The following is a 17,942-nucleotide window of genomic DNA, read 5'->3' as shown; positions in this document are numbered from 1 at the left end:
ATTAAATAGTTTTATCGACACGTGGTCTACATATTTTGATATTTATAATTACAAATAACCTTACAATTATATATATATAACAATGTAAAAAGACAACAACCAACAGAATATATAATTCGATTAATTTAGGTTAAGTTACATTTGAAGCTTGACTACGTTTACACCGTGCGCTTAGTCCGCGACGTATACAATAGGTGTCTTTGTTCAACCTACAGGATAAACAAGGACATCTATTGTATAGGCCGCGGTCTAAATGCACGGTGTAAACGGTAGCCCTTGAGTAAAGGTGGCAACTATTTAATTGCATGGGGGCGGCATAATCCGGGAGTCCTAATCCGGCCCTAGCTCACGTGAGCAAATTCGACGGTCGGTGCGATAAATGAGAAATAAACCATCGGCGGACCATACACCCTCCATTCGCGTTTCGCCGTTCTATTTTCTACTGTAATAAAGATCGATATCCGTGCGCGATTTATTGGTCTCCGATGGCCCCCGGCCCGGCCTGGCGATCGCGCGATGGACGACACAAGCGTCATTTCGAAAGGATCTATAGCTCGTTCTCTATAGGACGATACCGACTCGTCCTATTAGCGATAACGATGACCGTATCGAAAATGCATTCCCCCCGAGCGAAATCTCGAAGATATGTTTTTTATACAGAAAAATATCCCCCGTAAAAGGTTCTGTCCTGCATCGAATCATCCCGTTGTCGTGAATCTTTGTAACCCGACGTTAACAATTCGGTCTGACAACAAACATGGTCTCTAATAATTATTATCTTTGAAGAAATAAAGAATTTCAAACCTGAAATAAGGTATGTGACATTGGTACATGTAATTTAGTAGTAAATAGAAGTTTGCTATTTTTAAAGTGTATTTTAACAATATAGTGCTTTTGCGTCATGAAAATTTATGTCGCTGCAACTTTGGCTCGGCGCTCGCGAAGCAAAATGCTCTTTAACACCTATCTTCGTGCAAATTGACATTTTGTCGACGTCCGTACGGCCTGTCCGACAAAACGAATGAATATTTTGCGCCACGTTGGAAGATCGAGCGGAAAGTTACCGGCATCATTACGCCACGAGATCTCCTTGCTACCAGTAATGACCGCGAGCTATTGAAAAATTAACATTACGCAACGCGGATTGGCTCTTCATACCGATCGTGCAAGAAATTACGAAACAAATCTACATAGAAACTATCTGATTATTTGCCATAAATAGAACTCGCAGAAAAACAATTTTTTCCTGAAGCTTAGCGTAATTTTGCATAAACTTGTATAAACATTTATAAAAAATCAAAGCCTATAATCTATTTTAATTTTCTAATAATATAAGAGGAAAACATTGCCTTTTAAATTTCCTCATTTAATTACACTTCTATTTCTGGATATCCTTATTACTTATCTTTTAGAATTAGAGATTATTAGAGCTTGAAATCCCCTCAAAAAAAGTCACCTCCGATTGTCACGAATCGCCATGACGACTTTTACGTGAGATCCGTGAAGCGGTTTAATATCCGAACACCTCGATACCTCCATCATTCCTTTAGAGCTTATCTATTTCTGTGAGACGTCAAAAGCTGCGACGACGACGGTCATCTTTCGCACGGCGACGGCAGGATGAAGCTTTTCATACTCATGTCTGCCAACGAGAGAGACGAAATCCGATCGGGCTGACACACCTCACCGGCTGCGGAATTCTTTTGAGAGCGATCACGCATCACGCATGCTTTTCACGACTATTATATCACCGGTCAACGTCATTCGCTCGCTGTTAGAGTGCACACTGAAAAAAAGGCACAGAGGCGAAAAGATTCCACAATTAACGTTGCGTAATCCGTCTCGCGAGAATACACGGTATATTTTGCGTGTATTTCTGCTTACATTACGTATATATATATATATATAGTGTACTTGACTATTCTCAACTTCGAGAAACTCTTAATTACGTTCACGTCTATGCATCGTGCTAATTTAGCAATTAAATCCTCTTAGCTTCCCAAGCTTCATTAAGTAATTAACTAATAATTAACTAATAATTGGTTTTGAAGAATTAGAATCAGTGTTCTAAGTATAATTCAAAAAACCGCGTTGGGTACTTCTGCTCTTACATAATTCTTGGTTTCACTGCAAGAAAACAGTCTCGCGAAAAATTCCACGAGAGCCGGAAAGATGGAAATTCGGCGCCCCTATATATTATGCGAGCGATACTTTAGGAGTTCCGTGGCGAGATGATGGCGACGAGGTCGACATCCGCCGCCGCGAACTAGAATACGGAAGGCAGGGGCAGGTCACGCCCCGGCGTTAATTATTAATTATTCCGGTCGATTCGGTTCCCGGCTAGGAAACGAAGTTATCTTCTTACCCGGCCGGCGCCAACGACGCCGCCGCCGCCATCGTCGTCTCCGTCTCCAGTCCCCGTCTCCGTCTCCGTCGCCCTCCAACGTCGCCGCTATCTTGTTCCCGTAGTAGACGAAAAGTCTTTACTCACGTAACAACGTGGCCGCGTCGCGAGAGATTCGGTATGCAAAGCGGCAGACACCTTCATCCGTCTATTATGTATGTACGCTATCGCGACCCATTTCCACGTCCTACGAATGCGAGTCGGAACGATGGTCGATAGACATCAGTATTTATTTAAGAAAAATCTCAGTAGCGCTACTCTTCAATCGCAAAAGCTTGGAAAATATATGATATGAGAAATTTCGAGGAATCTAGGGCACATTCTGTAGATGAACTTTTCGTAAGAAATAATATTTCATACTTTATCCTGAATTTGCAGACCAACTTTTAATTCAATCACTTAGCCTCTGTTTCCACTTATGGTTATTGAATTATTCGTTTTATCATTATTAGTAACCGCACGTGAATAGGAATTCATGTGCTTTTTAGATTCATGAAATAATGAAAAGAATATAACTTTTCGTCGCAACGTCATAGCAAAGATCCTTGTTGCTGACAAGAATAATTCGGTCTCTCGAGAACGCAATTTCTCTCGCAATTTCTTTCTCGCAAGTCCGTCGCTCTCTCGGGTCTGGTTAAAAAAAAAAGAAAATCTCGCGTGCCCAAGGGCCGACGGGTGAAAAAGAAAAGAAACGAGGAAAAAAATTTCAAGCATCGGCGAAGTGCATTGTCAGAATTCTAGCGAGTCGACGCGAGTACCTCTCCCGGGATACTTCTTCTGAAAGCGCGATTCACCGGACGAGACTATTCGTACAAAAGGGAAGTGTATTGTACACCGAGAAGTCCAAGCTTATCCTGCACGGGTAGGTGAGTTTGCCTCGGGGTTGCGAAAGAATGAGGATAAAAGTATATCCATGATGGTAGGAATACGAGACGAAGACAACGACGACATCTATATATCGAAGAAGATAGTCCTTCGGAGAGATAGAGATGGGTGGAAAACAAAAACAGCGTTTTTTCGCGTCGCTAATCATGAATTATTACATGACTCGAGACACGGTAGCGAATTGGCGTTTCAGTTTTGAGCTTAAGAACAACGTAAACCAGAAGAGTCATCTTAACTGGACATCTCGGACAGAGTTGTCATAAACTCTTCATTCTGAAATTCTATAACTTTTCTCTGATTTCCAGACAAAGTTTTATGATTTTCCCTGATTCTTTCAATAATATTTTGAAGTTTTTTGGTATCTTCGTTCTGATTTGGAAACCATTAAACATTTTGTTAAAAATCAACTTAACATAGTAAATTTATAATAACATAGTAAATTACTATTAATGTTTCTGACACTGTTTGCATTTTTAACTGTTAAGTTAGTAGTATTCCAAAACTGCGTAGGTGGACGAAGAAAAATATTTGGTCAGGATTGCCACAAATTTTTCATCCCAAAATTCCCTGACATTTCCCTGATTTCCAGGTAAAACTTTCTGATTTTCTCTAACCTTCAATAATATATATATTTTGAAATTTTTTTTGTATTTTTATCCTGATTTGAAAATCGTTAAATATTTTGTTGAGAGCAATTTAACATAACAGTGTAAATTACTATTAATGTTGTTGACACTGCATTTAATTGTTAAGTTAGTAGTATTTTTTGTTTTCCTTTTATGTATGAACACGATTCTTTTCCTCTTCCTCTCTTTCTCTTTGCTGCTGTTTATTGATAATAAACAGTAGCAAGAGAATGAGAGGAGAATATAAGGAACATAAATCAATGAATACAGTTTTTTTTTATCAAAACTAAATCCTGTTTATTAAAATCTCAATCTGCTATTATAAAGGTTGCTCTTCTCCTCACCACGCGTTATCAAGTGGTAGCGCAAGCCGTGAGAGCACATGAGGGCGCGTAATTAAAATTGCGTGGCTGTGATGTGTAAGTATATTTTAAACTTCTTTACAGCCATTTTATTTTTCCAGAAAATTTTGCTAAATCCCTGACTTTCCCATGTGACTTCCCTGACCATTTTCAAATTCCCTGACTTTTCCATGACTTGTGGCAACTCTGTTGGTTGAATTAACTAAAATTCGGGTAGAAAATGAACAATCCAGAATTCTGCAGGTTAAATCTAGAATTCTAGCTAGTATATATAACTAAGGAAATTTTAAATGTTGGTTATCTTAACTAGAATTTTAGTAGACTTCACCAGAAAGATTTAATCAGAATTTTAGATCGTTCATTTTCCAGAATTCCAGTTAATCACACTCCGTGTGTGACGTAAGTATAATAAACTTTTTTAAGATCGAGAATTTTAAGTTTTCAGTAAATTTTGCAAATTTCCTTGACTTTTCTCTGATTTCTCTGATCGTTTTCAATTTTCTCGACAATTCCCTGATTTTTAGTTTTATGGCAACCTTGTTGGACCTACGGGTTATACGCGTTCTCGTGAGCAAACACGACGTCTCATGCGAAGAGAAGGAAGACGGAAATTCGGACCGGACGAAAAAGACGGTATCCGCGGCAAAGAATTCTAGATACTTAAGATGCCGCCGAAGACGCGGCAGCGTTCGCTCGCGAGGAGAGCGAGGAATTCATTTCGTGTGCCGTGGAAACAGCGAGACGCCCGCCGTCGCCGCCGTCGGCTCCGCGCCGCGCCGTTGCAAAAACACGCGATAAATTATCCCGGAATCGCTGCGTCGACGATACCATCCATGCTGCATAAGTGATAAATGGTTGCTTTCGAGTATCAACCTCCGACAAGCAGCCCGGAATGTGAGAGGAGAAAATCAAGAGGGGAGGAAGAGATGCGACAAGGGTAGCCTCCGGGGGAGCTACATCGGAAAATCCTCTCATTGTCATCATGGCAATCGCGAAGCAATGCTGAGAGAAGCGAATCAGCTATCTCGATACGCAAACTAACGAGACAAAGGTACTCCTTTGATGTGCGCTCAGTGTCGTCTGAGGATAACGTCATGTATGCACGAGAGAAGGGAGGCAGGAAGAAGGAAGCAAACGAGGAAACGAGCTCGTGGAAGGCAAGAGAGCGTGCCATCTACCTTTGGCACTACCGTCGCGAACCGTCACGAATGGTCTCTTTCACGCTCGTTCGACGGCATTAACGAGACATCGTTATTCCGTATGGCGAGGCGGTTGGGAATCGAGCCCGATATCGATTATCCGTCGATTCCCGGTACTACGTGCTGCCCCCAGCGGACCCCGTCTGCCCTCCGGGCCACAACTCCCCGACATCGACGTTGACGCCGACAGCGAGAGAGATCGGACGGCCGATCAATCGGTCTGTATTCGCGCTCCCGCGCTCCGGTTCGTTATTCCGCGCGGTTAAATTCCACGAGGCTTCTTTCCCTTTAATCGAGTCCCGCAGGGTATCCCATGCAAATACAGAAATATCTCAACGAAACGTCGGAGGTCGCTAAGTGCGTAAAGTTGACACGAATAGCTTTACCTATGGTCAGATTGATTTTTTTTAATCATTTTCTAATATCAATTTTCATTATCAATATTAAATTATATAATATATTAATAATGTTAATTTAATGTATAAAATATATGTACAAAATATATTATAATAATATAATATTATACATATATTATATAAAATATGTATAAAATATATTTAATAAATTAAATATACAAAATATATATTATAATGATTGCTAAAAAGAAAGAATAACGTAACAGAGACTAAAATCAGGAGATAAGAATAACTAACAGAAGACCATAATAAGAAAATAATAAATGTTTGCAAAAAGAGTTTACGGAGTTTTTCTAAAATAAATTCGTTCATAAACTTGGACAGTACATTAGTGAAAAAACTAAATCGGATTATATTTTAATTAAAATAAGATTATTTCTGTATGAAAATGCTGAAATGCACAAAACCGTCAGTAGTTATTAGATCTTGGAGAACGCTGCGACTCGGAAAATATAATAAAAAAAGGATAATCTCTTTAAAATCACTGAAAAACTCGAATCTGATTTGAAGTGTCACAAAAATATAATTTTTAACGCTTCGATTAGCAATGCAAATCTTACAAAAAAGAGAAAAGGCATTTGCAATATTTCCATAAAAAAATCTTCTTTCTTCGTAATCTCTTAAAATTCATAGTTTTACAAGGAATAGTTTTTTAAGAAGTATACCGGCTTGAAATTTTTATCAATTTATGGCCAAAAATAGTTCGAGGGACAAAAGAAAGTTAAAAATAAAATATAACCAAGATATTGATAGAAATCTGTATTGTAATAATTCCAAAGAAATCTCTATCCCATTGCAATAAATAATACGCAAAATTTTCAGGATTTTAAAAAATCATATGTGGGTTATATAGATGGAGGAGCGCTTCGAATATATTGCAAGAAAATTTCATCGAGATTTAAAGGGCCGTAGTGTAGAGCCTCCTTCCTAATGCCCTCCAGCTGGCCCTTTAAACTTTAAAGGCTCGAGAGAGACCGAGAGTCCCGACCTGTACCGGGAAGAGCAAACGTTCTTTGTCGCAGTATGCAATACGTAACCGGCACTACCATCGACCCGTTACAAGTCCTCGCCTGGAAATTTCGGGACAAATATTATCTTACGTCCTTTAGGGGAAAAGGAATCAAGGCTCGGGGAGAGCAGACTTTTGCAAAATTAAGAGTAATATGTGCCCGACGAATGAACGCGGCAAGTAGGAAGACTCGATGTAGGAGCAACCACTCGGTTTGATTAAAATTTTCAGAACTCTTCCCTTGCTAATTACGAGTCCCCGAAATACTTCACATTCTCTCTCATTCTTGTTCGTTAAATACGAAAAGAACGCAACAAGAGAAAGGAGCGTGCGCTGATTATTCGTACAACGTGGGTTCCCTAAAATCACCGACGAAAAGATGGGAAAAGAATTTAATTAAATCATCAAGTGTTTTGATTGTTAGACACAAATGTCGCTAATTGTAATATTGCGTATTATTATCTGCGTCAGTTTTGTAATCTATATGAATTTAAAAATAAAAATTAATACTGAATTAACAATCTAAACATTTAATATATATATATGTATATATAGATATGTTATACATACATATATTATACACTGAAAGAAAAGATTAGCTGGGAATATGACATAGCGTTTTTAATTGATTGTAGCAATCAATTTTTGGTTGCGTTAGCAATCTTATATCCTATCGAAATCCTATACTGACATTGTGGATAGGTAAACGCAACCAAAAATCGACTGCTGCAACCAATTAAAAATGCTATGTCATATTTTACCATTTACTTTGCTGCAGCAGCCAATCTTTTCTTTCAGTGTATATATTATATAAATATTATATTTTAATACGCAATAAACAATTAAACAATTACGAAAAATAAGAAACTTGAAATTATCGAAATCCGTAAAAATATCTGACAATCTTTCTAATTTAATTAGTCGATAGATACGATTTACCAAGATGTAAAAAATAAATAAATAATAAATAAATTTATTTGGTCGCTTAGTCTCTTAATTCCTATTTTTTTTCTTATCATATTTTATTTTATGATTATAAAAGTAAGCATAGATTCACTATTATTTGTTCGTTGACGCATTCCTGTCCAGCGTTTCAATTTGCAAGCCAGTAGATCGAAAGAAGCCCACAGCGCGATGCGATGAATCGGCTCTCGCGATCGCACAGTTTCCCAACTCACGAACACGAAAGCCGTTCCTGCGGGAGTACTCGGGAACGGAAACGGTTTCCGTTGCCTTTCCCTCCTGCCCGCGGACGCTTTTATCCCTTGCGATTCGATTTCTGTCTCGCCCTTCGCGCCTGCGAAATCCAATTTGCCCGTCGTAAGCTGACCCACGCGCGCGCACCATCGCAACGAATCCAGAGTGGATTTTCACAGTTTTCTAAATTCAAGGAAATGATCCCGCCGATTCTATCCTCGGCGTCGGAAACCGCTCTGCCCTCGCCTCATCTTCTCCATGTCCCATCCCGAGCGCGAACTAATCTCCGTCTCTCTCCAGCGCGCGCTCGATGATCGAATTTTCAGGAAAAGCTCAAAAATTGCCACGAACAAATCGGAAGCTGTGCGCGTGCCCCTAAACTCGTTAACCCAGTGCAAAAGCGCCACTTGTAGATATTTCCCTGAAGATGTTTAGAGAAGCAGATCTTCTTGGTAAAAACCTCTATATATCGTATATAATATTAAATATTAATAGATAATGTTAAATATTAAATGTTAATATTAAATATTAATAGAAAATTACGATGATTTTTATTTAACTAGAATAAATAAACTACGATTCTATGCTAATCAATTAAAGAACATTTATGCAACTTTTATTTCTTGCACGTAGCGGGAAAAAAATACATAAAAAAAATAAAAGAAAAAAAAATAACGAAAAAAGAAGAAATAATATTACACTAAGAAAAATTTCTTGTTGAAAATGAATGAATCAGAAGATTCTGATCATACAGAATTCTCATTATCTCAATTAGAATTATAATAATAAAAATTCAACCAGAATTTTAATTATTAAATGTAGCTGGATTCTTTTTCCAGTATGACTTTTTATAAAATTCTGACAGCAATTTATGAAGTCAATCTTATTCTATGATTAAAGATATTAAAAGAACATCTCGCAATATCACCAATAAAATCGTCATATCGACTCCAACGGTATTAAAGGTTATTAAATTCCTTTTTCCTATTGTGGTTATAAAGACTTCGTGCATTTTGATACTAACTTGTAGATAACTCAATTCGCGGCAGGATGCACGACTTAACGGAAACGCAAGCCGCCACGCTTATCGAGCAAGGTTATCGCGGGTGGTATCGCCACCAGCCCTGACCTGTTCTACGTGCCAAGAAGCATTGCGGCCAGCCAGCCTGCAAGGAGACGCTCGTGCGCGTAATAGAGTTCTCGGTAGCTAAGTCTAACGGATTCACAAATAAATAAACACGAGAGAATATACGGGGCCGGAACCGCGATAATAGAGAAATCCGTGTGCCGGTGCATTCCCCTCGTTCAATGAATAGAAGATACGGTCGAATGTACGTGATAGCGCGCGTATAAAATAAAACGAGATGTAGAAATGGAGACTGATATGATATTGCGCTACCTTGAAATTCCACGTGGTAAGATCCCTCGACTAATCTCGTCTCTCGTTTGCAACGAAAATTTTCACGTCGCTTCGCTGTAAAATCTGTCGAGTTAATACCTCTATTTTCCTAACGCAACGCTTTTGTACCTTTATTTTCTTAATGCAACACGCTAATCTTCTTCTAGGAAAGAATATTACGCTGCAAGAATATTACGTATGCGCAAACGTATGTTTTTATTCGGCCATTTGCAATTTGCATGCACGACTCTTTTACGTCCGTTGCAGAAAAGCCCTCGCAGTATTCTGCAGTGTCGAGTTGACCCGTGAGATTCTATCGGCAGCGATCCTCCCGGGTGTTCCGTTAAGCGACCTCGGTTCCTGACGCACAAAGGAGATGATTTTTGATTCTCGCACATGTGAAATTTCATTATCTTCCCAGGGGAATCGGAGGCCCGGGGCCTAAGCCTGTTGTTGGCTTTTACGCACATGTCACATGCACGGTTGTTCTTTCGGGTCCTGTGTCTCTAACGCCTTCATCGGGCGACAATATCCTGACATCGAGATCGCGTTACTGGTTCTTTATTAGCATATCAAAGCCGCTTCTGGCGGTAATGGGCACGCCTCTCGGGGACATAAGCGTTAATCCTTTAACTCGATAGGACGAGTCAACTCGTTGAAGGACTTGACGTCGAGTTGGTCAAGGTAATTCTGCTACGAATTCTGATATCCAAATAGTTTTTCGACATGTTATAACTGCGTTATTTATCTCACGAAAAGAACGATTTTACAGTATCTAAAAATTCTAATAGATACAGATTTGAAAATAATTTTTTTGGACTATCAAAATAATTATAGGGAATTCAAACATGATGAGAGCAATGCTCCAAAAAGCTCAGACATTCCAGCAATCAATAAACATCCTATATAACTAGTTAAGCCCAACAAAATTATTTTGTATAAGCTAAATTTTTATGTACTTTAGCAAAACTGTGCTCTTAATGATTTCATAATACATGTTAAATAGATATCACTCCTTTAATAATTTTGTGACTATTATCGATTATAAAAATATCCGCTTCAGTATCTGAATTGCGTGAATAACGAACGCGTAATGTTCAAGTCTGCATTCAAGTTCAATTACGTGAATCAAGATGTTACATCTCTTTTAAGTATCAGAATTGATCTTAAGTATCACATTTCCATAGGTTGATAAAAAAAAGATCTCATATCTTTCGCGACCGGACGCGAGCCGTGTCGAGGACAAACTACCAAAGAGGGTGTGTATTCGAGACACGAGACCGTTGGTTCATTCACCAAAAATTGGCACTCGTCCAATCAGCTGACAGGCCTCTCGTTTCCTCGTATAAAGCGAGGACGTGCGCACGCCCGCAAAGTCGTCTATTTTTGGGACTCGGTGGTTTTCTGTCTCTACGTTACGAAATCCCTCCGCGACCATCTGCTTTTGTACAGCGTTTCTCAGAGACAGCGTTAACGGAATAATCGTTAAAATAATTTTTTCGACGAACGGAAATGTTTGTTTTTCTACTAGAGAGTGAGGCAATACATTTAAATGCTCGTGACATTTAAATCTTTTAGATATGCTACACGCAAAAAAATATTTTGCTGCTCCAGCTAGAATTATAGCTGTTTTTTGTATCTGATAGAAAATTATATATCATACGCATAGAATTTATAGCACAAATCTAAATTCTATCTCTGTCATCTATATGATTAGATGCAATACATATCCAATATCGCAGTACCTGCTGGAAATTGATCTATTCCAGCTATTTTTCGTACTTAGATAATTTTCGCTGTAACTGCAAGATCACTTTTTTGAGGGTAGGCCTATACATAGACGTAATAAAAATAGACTGCGCCTTCCTATGAAGTTGTCACTCTCTTCAAAAAAAGTGAGGTAACTTGAATCATATCGCTCTTTCTTTCTCTCTAAAATATTTTATAATCCAAATTGAAGAGAGATGCTGGTAGAATTGAAAAAGGTACCGATATAATTTAATTCTTTCTAACAGAGCATAGATACTAAGATCAGGAAATGCGCAGTCTAAACTTATTATGTCTGTAGGCAAATACAATGAAAAAATTCTCAACGCTTCCTTGTGAAAAATTTCGTCTAAATGCGAATATGTTCTGTTATAATGTATGCTGTAAAAATTATTCAATGTTCTCTTAATGAGCAGCGCTGTATAAGAGAGTAACTCATGTAAAATTTAGATATTTTTTTTAGTAAGCAGAGACTCGAATTTCAAAGGATTTAAATTTATGCATTGAAATGCCTAGCTTAGCCCCGTCAGACTTCCTGTTTTAACAACGTTATACGACGTATTAAATATTAACACGCGAGGAGACGCGCAATGACACGTTAGTGACCGACGTGGTACAACAGATGCATCACGATGCATTTTATATGGAAAAGTGTCGAGCAAGTAGGCAAAAACAAAGTTATGCTTGATTGCAGTCTATAGACCATTTTCTGCCACATAAGAGGATGATATTAATAAATCTCCGTTAAAAAAAGAAGCACGATTGGTAAATTCGCCACGTCACTCACAAAGGTTAATCGATACTCGAGTTTTATAAATGTAGGGGAAAAAAGTTTCGACGCGAACTACCATTTAACCTCCCTCCATGGAAGTTGGCGCTGCGCTACAACGAAGGGCAGGATGGACGGGAATAGCAAGTTCATCGTAAAGTCCGATCGACAATTTCCGAGTCGTCACTGTACGCTCTCTCAACTCTCTCTCTCTCTCTCTCTCTCTCTCTCTCTCTCTCTCTCTCTCTCTCTTGCGACTACATCAAAATTATCGCGGTATATCGACCGTCAGACGTTAGCAACACCGGCCAAAATTATCCGAAATAAAATATCGTACCATCGCGCGAGTTGTTGTGCGAGGGATCATTGAACTCGTCGGCCGCAAAACCAGATCGCTCGAACGATAATTCTTATCCGCGAGACATAAGGCACAAGTTTACCGCGTGGCAACCGCCCGGTATTAAATCCCGTCTATTGAGAGCGGCGACAGATAGGTAAATAGGAGTTTCTCCGCAGAGGAGGAGGAGGAGAGGACGAGGGGATGGATAAGGGTAGCGAGATTTAAGGGGGTGGAACGCAAAGAGGGTGTCAAAGATACGCCGGGCATGCGCATCGCCGCCCAGCAACCGGCAAATCAAATATTAACACCGGCTTTATACCGTTGCCGCCGATGGCACCGTTGGTGCTCACTGTGGAATGTATTAAGATGCATTCACGTTTCGCGAAAGCTGCCTTGTTTCAAGCTGACATATAAGAAGACATGTCATAAACATTTATAACTTTAATCCTGGCGTTATCAAGGAATTAAGAAAATTATATCAAATCAATTTCATCGCCTTGATCATAAATGATTTTACTGTCATATATTAAAACACGAAGGTAATTTACTGTAAATCAGGACAAGTAATTACTGTTCAGATGGTTCAAAGTGATAAAGAAGTGTAATTAAGCGATCCGTAAAGCGTGCGATTTCGACACTTTCCATAATAAAAAATTGATTGAATTTGAATAGAGTATTTTTAACTAGTTATAAATATACTTCAGTTCTAATCATGTAACTTTTTTCCCTAGAATGGAAAGTACAAAATTTCTCTATTAATTTTAATAGTACAACTTTTTTTATGTTTTCGCTCTAAGAAAAAAGTGCACTATCTTGATTACTAAATCCCTCGCAAAAAGTTTAAAAAAGTAACATTAAGCTGAAAAAATTTACTAAATCTTAATACATATTTCTTTAAACATGTAGTAAGTAAACATTTACTTACAATAAACAAATATTTACTCAATGAAAAACGATAGTTAAATAAAATTAATGATTTTTGTAAAAATATAAATATATTTACGGTTAAAAATATGTTTACGTTCAGTAAATATTTACTTAAAATTATTCAAACAAATATTTATTCAAATTTAGTATTATTTTCAGTGTATCGTCGAGCATACAATCGATGAAAATAATATTATGACCTATTCCCACTTTGTTCACGTAAAAATTTCTTCTTATTTATCAGGGAGAAAATCGAAAAAGCGACCTCCGATCATCGATCTCCATCGACGACAACCTGGTGGTGATTCGTTGAGTCCTCCAAAAGTTTCGTGCCGACGAAAATCCGGCGGAAGACAATAGTCGTGCACGCTCACCGGAATAAGATGAAGCGCGTCGACGAAAACAGACTGACAGACTGTTGAGAAAACTTTTGAACTAATGGCGGTTCTCTCGTTCTTCTCCGGGTAGTTAAAGTCCGTCGAGCACGCTCACACATATCACTCTTTATCCATCGGCTTCAGTTTTCACATTGATAGTAAAACGTTTTTTTGCTAATTGGACTCCAATTCAATGATTGATCTACAGCTTTTTATTATAACTCATTTATCGATAATAACTCCTAATTTCAACGTTAAATATTTTCTTTCCGTTGTTATATATTTCCGATTTTACTAAAAAAAGGATGATAACGATTTACAGCCATCTTATAAGTACTCCTTAAATACTTTTAGATGCGACATAATCATTAATGGACTATCAAAAATCCAAACAGCTTCGGAAATATCATATCGGAACAAGATTCATTTTTTATGGTATTTATTTATGATGTTGGTGAATTTTATGTGAAATTAGAAATAGTATATGGAAATTCGGCGGCAATCGATTCGGTGGCGTTATATCGCTTGAAGCATTTCGCTTTTACGTGTCTCCAACGCCAGTCCATCAAAGTCGTAAATTTTTAAATGACGACCGGTTTTGGAAATACATATTTCTATTCGGACGTTTCTTTCACTTGGAGACGAGTCAAATACACGTGTATCGGGATACATTAATTTCATTTTCTTCATTTAAACTGTATGTTTTTACGATGTCGACGAAGGATATATCGTTAAATAACCCACACCACATATACGTCGTATATCTTAACGATATAATTTCGATCGCAGCAATTGAACGCTATCGTAATGTTGAAAAATGAGAAGAGAAAAATTATAATAAATATAATTTCGCTTACTCACCAGAAGTCGTTTTGGTAGCGTCGCGATCGCCTGAAACAGAAAGAGAATTCGTCTCTAGCAAACGTCGTTTCATCAATTTACGGAGTAAAAAGCCACGGGGGCGAAAAGTTAAAATACTATTTTGTACGTAATAAAAAGAGATTAGCTTAAAAAATAAAATTCTCCCCGGGAACCAAGCGCAACGCAAAATTCCAATGAGAAGGATAGACTCCAGGTTGAAGTGCGGCGCGGCACGGCACGCTGCACCGAGCTAAAATCCACCACACATATTATGTGAAAGTACAGTAATTTAACAGCGTACGGAGAATTCCTGGAAACAATTTGCGAGGCAAAGCCGGTAGCCGCTCATAAAATACAGCGAGAAAATACCACGAATTAGCGGGGGGAATTTACAACAAAGCGCAGAAATTATTGGAAAGCGTCGTACCCCCTCCGATCTTTCTCGCTCCTTTCGTCTTGTACTTTCTCTGGCTCGCCGTATGTGTGCGCTCTGCCGTGTACACGAACATGCACTACATAATCGTATGGCACTAGTCGCGAACGCGCTCGATTAGTTACGTTATTCGAGCACTTCAAATAAATTTGCATTCTCATTCCAAGATATTCGCAGATACTTCATTTTTTAATTAATTAAATGTAATTTGTGGTTATATATTAATTAAAGATTACTTTCTATATAGATACCTATATAGATTCATAATGCTTTAAATTAAGAAGCGCCATAACGATCAGAACGTTAAGATGTTGAACTATTGTGCATTCATTTAAATGATTCTGACCGTTATGGCGCTTCTTAATTTAAAGCATTATGTTTAACATTAGCGGTCTTTCAATCTTATTATTGTATATAGATTCAGTTATTATTCGTTAGTGCATCTAATCTACGTACCGAGGTCCAAACGAGTCTTGTATCATTTCATTCTCTATTTAAAAAAAACGCCAAAAGTCATCCAACTTGATTTAATAAAGCGGAGCAACGTAGTCTTTTTGTAATCTGTCGCTGTAAACAAATCCTAAATAGCAAAAATATAGGTACATACCTCATGCCGTTAATGATCATGTACTTCTGACGGTAGAAAAAACGGAAATCCCTCACGTGATCGTAAAGGCGTTAAAAAGTCGAGGACAGCACTTAAAATTTGTAAACGCTATGAAACCGACCTGAGTCTGTGAATACATTCCCGAAGGTAGATTTCATGTGATATTCACAAAGTGTCACCCCTGTCATTTTTCTGCCAGGACTGGCTTTAAACGAGAACTCTTTCTGCTTTTCATGACAAACAATAAATCATCTGTTTGTATCATCCAGAGAGACATTCCGAAATACACTTTCGTCCATTTAAAATCTTATGGGAATTCTACAATATGAGCCATTACCTAAGCTTTAAATTTTAAGCCGTAAAAAATTGGCTAATCATAGTCAATTATTCTTCTCATATTCGATTCAGATTAATCAACTTCTTACGGCTTAAGACTTAGGTAATAGCTTAGGTAATAGCTTATTATAGAAAACTCATTAATCCAGAACATAGCTCTGCTTTTACAAATTAGTAAGTTGTACTAATTATCATTCATTTAATCCTCCGTCGACAACGTGAAATTTTCTTTTTGTTCGCAACCTTCGAACTTTAATGCAGAGTTTTATATTGTTCTGTATAAAAATTTAAAAAAATTCTTACACTATACTTGCGAAAACTTTAATAATGAATTTTTATAATAGACATTGAATTGTATTTTATTTAAAAAAAAAGACTAGCTGTCACAGCTAAAAATTAGGTATGGCAGCTAAATTCAGTAGTATTATATGGACATCTAACGTCGTATCTACGAGGTCTAATTTCCATTAGTATGAGGTCTAAATATTATCATTGTAACAGACAAGCGTTTTGCTATTATGTCGATGTATTGATCATTGTAGCAAACGTTTTCTGTGTAACAGACAATTTGGTAGCAAGTACAGTTTCAGCAAACCATATTTAGCTGTGGTAGAGACAATTTTCTTCTACACGGACATATCCGATAACTATGACAACTAACTTCATGTTGTTAAATAAATCGATCTGTAACAGACATGCATATTTTGCTATCACGTATATTAGCTACAGCAGCAAATCCTTTGTATGTATTAGCAAATTTCATAGCTATAGCTAATGCAATTTCAGCTAATCAGAACTAGCTGTAGCCAGAAACATTTATTTTCCGTGTATTTTTTTACAGATTTACCTACCAAAATTCGCAATCAAAAACTGTGCTCCTAAAATCTAATACTGCTGCCAAAGGGTTAAAAAGGAAGTAAAATCTCACATTAAAAATTATAATAAACAATAAAATATGATTATTCTCTCAACGAATTGAGAGAAATCGTTTAACAAAATTGTTTTTTAGCATTTATGATCGATCGACCGGTTTGACTTGATATAATTTAAAAAAAAATACGCTATTTGTCTTTATTAGGTTAGAATTCATGCTATGGTAGGTTTCGCCATAATTCATACATTTCTCCATCTGGGTTCACATTTATCCTACTTCGGAAAAAGTTTGCGCAATATAAACTCGGACGTCGAAACGTCACGCGGATCGGCTATGGGTGCGAATCAATGATGCATTTATATTTATTTATACGATTTTCCATTTTCCATGTGACACGTATGTCCGAAACCGTGACATTTGGTCTCGAGTTCGTCGCATATGTACGTTACCTCGCGGAATATTAAATGCAGCCGGAGCGCCAGATTGTTTATTTATTCAAGCTGCGCACAAATACACACGCACATGCACACACATACACACATACAAACATATCTCCGCATTCGTTCGTTCCTCCACCAGCAGTAAAGCCAGCCAGGCCACCTATTAAGACAGATGGCATGAAGATTATTTACGAGGGTGCGCACCTGAGCTCGCGCATTTTCAATTTCGGACGTCGGTGCTCGATCGAACACACAAAATGCATAGAAATTACACTGCATAAATTCGGTTTATTCAAATGATCTCGTAAATGCGAGACTTGGAAAACTTTCATCGCCCGCATGCATTTTTTTTATTGGCGACAGTAAATCCGGATGCAACGTATGAAAAATGTTTATTTTAACAACACGCGTATCGCGTCAAATAATGTAGATGCGCGATACGTAGAAGCCGTAAAAGCGATGAAGGTTCACGAGGAATAAATAAAATGTACCTCCGTAAAATACGATATCGGATTATGACTTTGCCTCTATTCAATGCAAGAGGGGAAATATATATCAAAGGATAATAATAATTTTTCCATCTTTTACCGGCGCCGCGGCTCTTTTCGATCTAGCTGCATAGAAATTTATTAGCTTGCCGGCGGCGCGTCGCTAAATCGTGAGTTATCGCTGTTATCTCTATCGATGACGAACGACGACGACGACGACGACGAC

The 17,942-nt window shown here is 37.9% G+C and overlaps 1 protein-coding gene across 2 annotated transcripts in view; it reads right to left on the bottom strand.

Moving 5' to 3' along the window:
* Positions 1-17,942, bottom strand: part of LOC108730167 (growth factor receptor-bound protein 14) — a 319,854-nt gene that overhangs the window by 110,357 nt on the left and 191,555 nt on the right. For both annotated transcript variants that reach the window (XM_018459697.1, XM_018459698.1), the window contains one exon: positions 14,539-14,568. In XM_018459697.1, coding sequence (XP_018315199.1) covers positions 14,539-14,568 — 30 coding nt within the window. The remainder of the gene's footprint in view (positions 1-14,538; positions 14,569-17,942) is intronic.

The sequence above is a fragment of the Mycetomoellerius zeteki genome, unplaced genomic scaffold, assembly GCF_001594055.1.
Source record: "Mycetomoellerius zeteki isolate Tzet28-1 unplaced genomic scaffold, Tzet1.0 scaffold85, whole genome shotgun sequence".
Taxonomy (NCBI): domain Eukaryota; kingdom Metazoa; phylum Arthropoda; class Insecta; order Hymenoptera; family Formicidae; genus Mycetomoellerius; species Mycetomoellerius zeteki.
This window is presented reverse-complemented; position numbering and strand designations above follow the sequence as displayed.